Genomic DNA, 10,456 nt, shown 5'->3' with positions numbered 1-10,456 from the left:
TACAGGCTGGGGATAGAGTGGCTGGAGAGCAACTAGGCAGAAAGTGACCTGAGGGTACTGGTAGACAGTAGGCTGAACATGAGCCTGTAGTGTGCCCAGGTGGCATTGTGGCCTGTATCAGGAACAGTGTGGCTAGTAGCACAAGGGACATTATTCTTCTCCTGTACTCAGTCTGGTTCTGTGTCAAGGTCTGGGCCCCTCAATTCAAGGGAGATGTTGAGGTGCTGGAACGTGTCCAGAGAAGGGCGATGAAGCTGATGAGGGGCCTGGAACACAAACCCTATGAGGAGAGGCTGAGGGAACTGAGGTTGTTTAGCCTGGAGGAGGCTCAGAGGTGACCTCATTACTGTCTGCAACTATCTGAAGGGAGGCTGTAGCCAGGTGGGGGTTGGTCTCCTCTGCCAGGCAACCAGCAGCAGAAGAAGGGGACACAGTCTCAAGTTGTGCCGGGGGAGGTATAGGCTGGATGTTAGGAAGAAGTTCTTGACAGAGAGAGTGATTTGCCGTCAGAATGGGCTGCCCAGGGAGGTGGTGGAGTCACCATCCCTGGAGGTGTTCAAAAAAAGACTGGAAGAGGCACTTAGTGCCATAGTCTAGTTGATTGGCTAGGGCTGGGTGATAAGTTAGACTTGGAGGTCTTTTCCAACCTGGTTGATTCTGTGAGTCTACAGGGCCCACACAGTGCTTCACAAAGCAAGAAATCTGTTCTTTAGTGATCCCTGGCTGAAGGCAAGAGGATAACCTGAAGACAGTTATTAAGGTTTCAGTTAAGTACATCTAGTTCATGTGATCCTGTGGAATATGCCTGTGTAGATTTAAAATAACACCAGATTATTCAGTGTAAAAAGACGAGCTGATTCATAGCATTGTTTCAGGCCAGTCTTCCAAAGACTGCAGACAGCCACATGCTTGTCTGTGTTCAAGTGACACTGCACCCTTAAGATATAACTGATGATTGCTTTGCAGGCAAGTCCAAGGTGCTTGGCTGTTAAATTTCTCAGACCGTTATGCTAACTGTGGGATTTAGGCAGGGGCTTACCACATGGCAAGGCCATGGCACAAGAGGCCAATGATGATATGGGTTCAGTCTGTGAGACAGACTTGCATGTGCAGGGCATCACTTTTATCACTGTCCACTGAAAGCAGCTGGTAGTAAACTGCAGGCAGAATGCCCACATAAAAATATTGACATGATAGTGTCAGCCAACAGGATGCTGCTTTGAATATTATTGCTTTCAAGATGTGTTTTGAGGAGCTGTCACACACTAAATGCTAAAAATGTGCCATATCACGAACCTTCAAACTTACCAACTTGGCAGTTTGTTGCTGGCTGTTTAAGTTTCGTTTAAGTTTCACCTTTAGGTCCCTAGATTTCTAAGAAAGCAGGACAAAATTGAAATACTTCTATTCAGTAAATTAAGAAGCTGATACTGGATTTCTTCTCTATGCCATTCATGCCTTTCTAAAACCACTTTTGTTATGACCCAGTCTGCTAGCCTTTACACAATTTTTACATCAACGTGTTTGCTAATTGCTACATTCTGTAGTTAACACAGAAGAAACAGTATTGGTAACTGAAAAAAATATCTTTAATACCTACCTCGTAATAAAACACCTTATGAAGTTTTCCTTTGTGAGGAAAAACTGACCAGCCTAGGAGAGGAAATGATTTTGGTTGTGTCCTTAGCTCAAAGTAGCCAATATATGATGTGATTAGACAGGCTTTCATTTTTGTTTGGAAGAAAACAACAATCCTGTTAATTATTTCTTTGACTGCTTAAGAATCAAGGTAAAAAAAAAAAGACCTGTTCTTGTAAGCACTAACAGCATTACTGCTCACTACTGTGAGTTGTCCTGGGAAGTGCATTTAGAGAACTAAGTCAGAATACACCTCGGAAAAATCAAATTCCACTTCTCTAACCTGTAGTTAAAAAATACCCTTGAAATACACAGTCCTCCTAAATGGTACCTTTACGAGGCAAAGAATTTCTAATTCTTCTTACTGAAAAAGAAAATACAGCAACATACTTCTATTGGTCTTTTAAGTCAACGATAGATACTGATAATCACCATATAATATGGTTTAAAGAATTAGAGTATAAGTGCTTTGATTGCTGAACTCATTACTGAAAGGGCTAATCTTTCTAAATTAGCAATTCAGGCCTCACAATAATTCAAGACCACTCAATAAAGCTAGTAGAAACAATTTGAGAAGCTGTACAACGTAAGGGAGAAAAAAGTGTATTGAAATGCAAATACCAGAACCTCTCTCACATCTCAAAATAATGAGAAGGAAAGATAATGGGGAGCCTATTCTAATGCTATTTGGTGGTGTAAATACAAGTAGGCAAGTAGGCACTTTCAGTGAGTCAGACTCAAGCGACTCCACTGACCAAGGGGTATACTTAAAGCATTTCAGACATATGTGTGCTGTATATAAGAACTCTAATGGAAAAAAACCCAACACAGTGGACCTCAGAACCATCACAGTTTCTCACCGCAGCTTTGCGATGTCATAGATTTTAAGGCTTTTGGTTATTTACAGTCCAGGCTTAATAGTGCTATTCCAAAGTATCAACATTTTTTGCTTGATAGCCATACCTTTCAGAGTCTTAGTTCAGCTTAAAAAATGGAAAGATGTCTTTGGTGTCTCTGTATTGGTATGCTACAAATTTGGAAAAACAGAGGTTTGTCTGAAGTAGATCATCTTTTGAATCACAGATTTCTCCTATTCCTGAAAGGTTAAAGAAGAAAAACTTATACATGATACACAGATGCTATATGCAATAATTACTTATTGTGCAATCAGAAGTCAAATTACTTTTACAAAATGGCAGGAAGTTTAAAAAAAATAAAAGAAAGCAAATTTTGTATTCTGCAGGTTATAGCATCAAAAGAAATCAATTATTGTGGACTCCAATTTAAGTAGAATAGCACTGTGTGCTACTCAAATGAAAGGCATCACAAAATTCACTGGTGCAAGAGGACAATGAATAAATGTAGCTCATTTCCATTCACAGCTCTGCATGGAAAACTTTCCTGTGGCTTACACTTCATTCAAGATAGTACAGTACTATTTTTGTTTACTTTTCTCAATTTCATACTAAGCCACTTACTTAATCATGTTCCAATCCAAACATGAACCCTATTCATATAATAAAAGTGGGGGAAAAAAAGAAGACTATTGTTTAGCCAGTTCATATCCAATGTTTCAAAAATCCACTATTAAAAGAAGATAAAACAAAGGCAGGAAAACTCAGATCCACCACAATCATTCCTAAAAGAAAATTACAAACAAAAATTACTTTGCTTCCATCTTCCTTCCACAATTTTTCCCTCTGGGAATGGAATGGCAACATATCAGTAATAAGCAAAATATTTTTAACTTCCGCAGTTAAGAGCTTTGATCTACACAGCTTTAAGGGAAGAACAATGATTTTTAAGTCGTTGGAAGTAACTAAGAAAATTCACAAATACTGGATTTTTTTGACCAAATACATTTAGAATATACTTCTCAGTTTACTTACAAATGAATAATATGAATAATTAAAATATACCATTTTCTGCATCAACATCACATTGTCTAATAAAAGAACTTTGAAATGTTTTAATAAGCAACCTTTTAATGACTACTTGAAAATCCGTATTTGGAATTTCCTCATTTAAAACATATTCTTACCTATATACCAATATTTAAGCACTACTTTCTAACTTAGTTTCTTATGAGTTAGCACTTACCTTTTCGAAATTTCCTCACCTCAAGCAGTCTTCAGCAATCAAGCAAGGTTTTCATCCAAAACACAATCACATAAAGCTCACTTTCCCGATGAAGGAAACAATGCTAAGAAGCAGAACAAATTCCCATGTGTTGAACCAGTGGCTTTTTTTTTTTTTTTTGGGGGGGGGAAGCGTAGGGTGGAGAGAGAACCAAAAGATGACTCAAAAGTTCTTGACAAAATTTTACTCGTTATGCTGAAGACCTTGTGTCACCTTACAATCAGGAACTTGTGACTTGATATGCCTTTATTTATGTATCACAGTAAGGAAATGATTAACATTCATGATGTCACTGCTTGAATTTTCAGTAGCAGTTCAGAATAAAAGCATAGCCAAAACATTATCCAGAGACGCTGTGGTTTACTGTGTATGTGTATTGCCACCTAGAGTGTCATGGTTATAACTGTAGGCATGAAAAGAATTAAACAAGTCCAAGCACACTAGCTATTTTGGAATGCTTCTTTAAAAATAACCTTTGTCATCTCAGTAAGTCTATGCGATCTACTATCTCTTACTGCGGCTGCTATCAGATGCTTTCACAAAAATGCAAGCTAATTTCTCACAGTGAATCTGCCATAACCAGAACTAGCTGCACAGTCAGTCATTGTCTTTGGTACCACTTCTATTTTCTAATGAAGGATCCTGTGGATTTTCCAAATACCCTTATATATATAAAATCATACTTTTTAAAATGCCCATTGAATTCTTGGCCTTGACAACAGGAAAAAGCACCATGCAGTAACTCAAAACAGCAAGGAAACTAATAAACTTACTGTTAACCACCACTGTAAATGTTGCTGTGCTGAAGACAGAGCAAAAAGTACTTCTTATCTTTGCTCTGCAGGCCAAGCCCCCATCTTCCATTCCCCATTTAGTGTTGTTTTTTTTTTAATTTTCTACCAGAGTGTGCTCACCCAAAACGTGATCATCAGTGCAGTCTGCATAGTAGTTCCTCAATTGCCTGAATTGCAGACAAGCTGGTAATACCTTATTGAAACATATTTAACTGCAGCATCTCTCATTAGTATGCCCATACCCGTACTATGCTACTTTCAGATTCAACTCTTACGATCCTAGGTAATGTCTGGATGATCTCTACGGTTCTGTACATTTTCTTATTCTACTGACACTTGTTCTTCCTCTTAGGGGGTAATGTTTTAGAGAAAAGCAAACTAACCTAAAAAGAAATTATTTTTTTCCTGAAAGAACATACCAAACAAAGATCAGTTAGTAGGCATTGTACTACTCCCGAGTTATTTTGAATTTGTGCCAACATTGTGTTACTTCAAAAGAACATTTTCTTCTTACTGGATATGAATGCAAATTAAAGCATCTTTAGCTTACTTATATTGTATGTGTAACCCCTGAACAAGAGCTGCCTAGAAAAACGGAGTTGAAAGTCAAGAGCAGTGTTTTGGCAACCCAAAGTAACACCTGGTATCTGGAGACACCACACACTGATCAATGGCATGTCTTAATCACACCTAAGGCAGGTTTTATGTAAACTACTACCGCTCCTGCCTCACTTCACCCAGCCTTCTGTACAAGCCAAACTCTCAGACCCATTTCAAAATGTTTTCCAAGGCTTTTAAATTTGCCTCTATTTGCAAGCACATGAACGGAAAAAATTAATTAGCTCAACAAGTGCACTTGAAAGCATCCATAACATTCCCACCAGTAACCCTGAGGCCATGACTGGAACAAGCTGAAAGTGCAGTGCTAGCCTACAGCACAATTGCAAATAAAATAAACATGGCCTACAACACAGTGCAAGCTTCATTTGTCTTAACTAACTTGTTATGGAATAGCTCAAAATTAAATTTTAAAGACAGTAAGAAAAATCTCCTCTGTCCTGTAAATGCAGCAAAGACAGATTTCAATGCTAAAATGCAGTCTATCACAAAGACATAGCTACTGTGTATGAAATTCCAAGCAGATTTTAAGTGATTATGTCTGCAAAAACACAGGGTAATAATGCAAAATACAGGATTCTAAGAATACTAGATGTTGTAAAATAGAAAATAACATAAACGTATAAATGTATGTATTAACTGGGGGGAAAAAAACCAATACGAACGACCACAACAACCACCAAACAAAACTCCCCCCCAAAAAAAAGAGATCAGGAAATTATCAAGTCTTATTTCCTCATTATTTTTGTTAAACATGAAATACCAATTGAATTCTTGCCAGAAAATGAGTTTGTTTTATAACTATTTTAAGGTACCTCATACAAATTCCTGTATTTGCAGTTAAAAAAATTAACTTTTTTTATTAACATGCATGAAAAATAAAGTGTTTAAATAGGGATCTAGCAAAACTCATAGCAGGCAGAAGCATATCTGAACAAGCACCAGGAAATGCCTGAGTTACTAAGCCACCTCCATTCTTCTGTAGGTACTAAGAGACTCTAACCATCTAAACAAATAAGCAACAGACAGAGACACCAAATATGACAAATAAATACTAAAGAAGTTTCCTGGTGTTTACTAAAAAGGCTTATAAGCCACTTTAAGCACAAAGACCTAATAAAATGATAAAGTTATTGAAGCAACTACATAGTCAGAAACTTCACACAATAATAGTCCCAAAGTTTCAAAATGCACATGGGCAAAACTTTATTGAATATCCTTAAGCAAATACAATATTTTTAAAGAAACTTTACAAATTCACACGTTGCCTTCTTCAGTGATTTCCATCAAAAATACAGTGCTTACTCTCCTTAAAGATAAATCACATTTTGTGAAGTCTGACATTCTTCCCATTCAATCTATTACTGAAAACAAGTATTTCTAATTGTACTTCAATTTGAAATTGAATTACAGAAGACAAACATTGTTTCACAGCAAAACTCACTAAACTGATGAACTTCTGTAATGACTTTCTGCAAGACCTATAGTCTCTGCAAAAACTACACCTTAAGTTTTAATGTGGTATATGGTCATTTTATATTGCATTAATTTTTCTTGCACACATCTGCCATTTTGATGATAGCAACTGGTTCAGAGCTAACAATCCAGAGATTTAAGAACAGCATTAACCTGAGAATGGACTAAAAAAAAATAGTAGTTTGCTGGCCACTGCTTTAGATATTGTGAAAGTGAGGAAAAATAACTTTTTTCACAAGGAGAATGAGAAAAACTATCAAAACAGCAATAGCTTACAGAAAGTCATTTTCCTTCTCCTCTCCCTGCCACACTTGTTTTTGGTTTGCATAGAAAATGGAATGTTTTCTGTGGTTTTGGTAGGCTGTTATTTTTTGGTTTAGCTATTACACAGAAAAAAAATCATATTAAAAATCACTACAGTTTGTGTGCTTTGTGCTAAATTCACAGGGTAAATATTTCACTTTCAGGTACCACAACTGTATTTTTTTATTGAGGAACAGGCAAAATTGTGTTCCTTTTGACATGTGACACATCCATGTTTCTTTTAACTGCATCTCAAAGTTCTAATATTCTGTACTCTTAGCCTACCTTCATGTTTTCAAGCATTGTTGCTGGATGTCACGGCTTCCTTCACACTGTACACCTCCAGATATCTTACTATTAAGTACCTAATAGTGATTATTGCATCCACTTAGACAACTCAGACTTGCCTTTGCAGACTGACATAACACTGTTTCTTCAAGAAGGCAGAAGCATGCTAATTTTTATCCCCAGTAGAAAAACCTGAATCCAAATGGAAACAAGTTTCTTGCCAAGTAAATGTACAACTATGAAACGATTGATCAGGTCTCCATTTCAGTCTCCATGGTATCAGTCCTTGATGGAATTTTAGCTTCTGGTGAAGTCTCTCCATCTAGGTTCTGAATATCAGACAAATCAATAGCAGGCAAAGGTGCTCTCCAGTACAGGAATGAGTTATACTGAGAGAATTCTTCCTCTCGCTTTGAAAAGAGACAAAAAAAAGCCAAAAAGGCAACAAAATATTAGTAGCCATTATACTGCTACAAAATAATAGAAACTTTTATAAAAAATACTGAAACAAGGAAGAGTTATTCAGCTTTTACATAATCACTGTTTCATTATTTTATACAGAAAAAAAAGAGCTATTTCTAAGGAAAACAGCACATAAAATCTCAACCAAATAATAATTTAGTCTTTTCAAATACTCCTGCAAATAACTTCCTTACAACATCTGAGAGGTATTTCCTCAAGTCCACCAATTTCTTCAACTTGTAATCTTTGCACAAAACTTGTGCAATTTTTGAACTTTGCATACCAAGTGTTCACTATTCTTCCTGTTTCATGATGATGTATATATTTCATGAGCATTTAGAAGCTGGTGTTCAGAAGACTGTATTTAGCTATTTCACATCAACTCAGAGGACAACATTTGCAGGAAACATAATGCATTTGGTAGTCTTTATACCATATTCCATTTCTTATTTTCTGTATCTACATTCAAGTAGAGATGAGAAAAATTATAATCTCTTCTAGGGCAGAGAGAGGAAATCTTAAAAACTGGGAAGTAGTACCAGAAAAACTTTGGAGGAACGTGTATTTATGTGCTACTTTAGTACGGCAGCACAAGCTTGGTCCTTTTAAATCTTTTAGAAAACACAGTGTTTGTTTAGAAATGTGCCTTGGTGATAAGCAGTGGTCCATGGCATCCTGAAATACATTACAAAATGTGTAGCAAGCAGGTGGAGGGAAGTTATCCTTCCCATCTTCTCTTTCCTGATGAGGCCATATCTGGCATACTATGTCCAAAGGGCTACAAAGATTATTAGGGGAATAGAACATATCTCTTATGACGAATTGGGTCTTTTCAGTCTGGAAAAGAGAAGACCAATGGGGGATGATTAAAAATAGTTGAAAGCTGAGTGCCAGAAGGATGGGACCAGTGTTTTTAGAGTGGCACACAGTGACAGGACAAGGGGTAATGGGCGCAAATCTGAACACAAGAAGTTCAACCTCAACATGAGAAGAACGTTCTTTAATTTAAGGGTGATGGAGCACTGGAACAGGCTGCCCAGAAAGGCAGCAGTCTCCATCTCTGGAGACATTCAAAATCTGCCTGGGTGCGTTCCTGTGTGACCTTCTTTAGATGAATCTGCCTTGGGAGGTTGGCCTCGATAATCTCCAAAGGTCCCTTCCAACATCTAGCATTCTATAATTCTGCAATGTTGTTTCAAAGAAATTATAATCTAAAGTTTAGTATTTAAGTATATTCTTCTTAAGAATATAAAACAAATTCCAGAAGTATAAAACACAGGCACAAATGCAGTTCATATACATGAAATGCAAAATAAAATATCAAATTATTACACTCACCCTGCTATCTTTCAACATAGGTTATGAAATTCTAGTGCAAAAACTCGGTTTCTATTAAGTATTTTGTTTTCTTTGCTGAAGGCCACAGAGAAGAATGTACATTGTTCAAAACTTCACAAGTCAACTGCATATTTCAGTATATCTTGATCATTAAATAAGTGATCTTTTTCCTCTGACCACCATCTTCACTCAATATTTTGTCTAAAATATAGTCGATATTGCTACTACATGACTATCCTGAACAAAAAGTTAAGGAAGTTGTCAGTAAAACCTCACTCGCAACCTGAAATACCAAAGACTCTATACAAGCATCCACTGTATTTTTGTATGGGGATGTGGTGGAAGATGTGCTTAAGGTGAGCTCCAGAATACAATCTGTTTCACATATTTTTCTGTAATTGGAGGGGAAAAAAAAAAAAAATAGCCAGACATGTTACTTCTTTTGCTTTGTTAGAAATGTAAGAAAATATAAGCTTCAAGAGGCCCACGGCCGATGCATGCGGATGGCGCGAACGACTGGCCAACTACAAGACACCAAGCGCTCTGCTATGCCTAAGGCCGGGCCTCATTTCACACGTTTCGCTGGCCCGCCGGCCGCATGGCCCGCGCTCGCCCGGGTGACACTCGCAGCCCGGGGCCGCCCCGGGGTGAGGTCATGACCTCACGGCAAGGCCTCAGCTGCCCCTAACGCAACCCATCCGTCCATCCTTTTCTCTCGCCGGAAGGGAACGGCCTAGGCCTACCCACGGCTGCACGATGCATCACCCCCAGGAGGCCTCCCAGCCCCACTCCCTTACCTCAGTTGAGGCAGTCCGCAATTTGGCTCGGCCACCGCCGCATCCCTCCGCCGTCCGTTCGTTCTCGAGCGCCGTGGTTTCGCCGCGCTGCCTGCCCCCCGCATCCCCTTGCTCCCCGCGGGGGCTGCTCCCTTGCAGCCCGGGCCGTTTGCCCGGCGGCACCTCAGTCTCCTCCAGCTTCCGCTTCGGAGCGGCGGAGCAGGCACCCGCCCTCTCGCCCCGGGGGCGCTGCTCCGGCGCGGCAGCACGGAGAAGCGGCGGAGGCGGCGGCTCGCGCAGAAGGCGTTTGATGGCCACGTGACACATTAACGGTTCCGCGCGCCGCTTGGCCATGAGGAGCCGAACGCCGGCGGCCCCACGGAGCGCGCTCCCCGCGGGACTGCGCGCACGGCAGCCACGCACCACAGGGCGCATGCGCCCTCGCTCCAGCACCGCGGCCGCTAGGGAGGAGGGTGGGGCTCCGCGCGGCGCTTGGGCCCGCCCGGCCGTGAGGGGCGGGACGGGCTCCTGACCAGGGGCGGGCTGGGCCGCTGTGTGGGGCTGCCTACTTATCCGTGTTCACGTAACTTCAATGAAGAACTAAATCTGCAGGAACAGTAAAGT

General features: G+C 39.7%; 1 protein-coding gene across 1 annotated transcript; it reads right to left on the bottom strand.

Moving 5' to 3' along the window:
• Positions 1-6,370: 6,370 nt before the first annotated feature.
• Positions 6,371-10,282, bottom strand: CZH9orf40 (chromosome Z C9orf40 homolog). Its single transcript, XM_064176617.1, has 2 exons — positions 9,854-10,282; positions 6,371-7,666 (listed from the first exon to the last, which is right to left on the bottom strand). The coding sequence occupies exons 1-2, from the start codon at positions 10,265-10,267 to the stop codon at positions 7,508-7,510; spliced, it is 573 nt and encodes a 190-aa protein (XP_064032687.1). The 5' UTR covers positions 10,268-10,282; the 3' UTR covers positions 6,371-7,507.
• Positions 10,283-10,456: the final 174 nt, after the last annotated feature.

The sequence above is a fragment of the Pogoniulus pusillus genome, chromosome Z (genome assembly GCF_015220805.1).
Source record: "Pogoniulus pusillus isolate bPogPus1 chromosome Z, bPogPus1.pri, whole genome shotgun sequence".
NCBI lineage: Eukaryota > Metazoa > Chordata > Aves > Piciformes > Lybiidae > Pogoniulus > Pogoniulus pusillus.
This window is presented reverse-complemented; position numbering and strand designations above follow the sequence as displayed.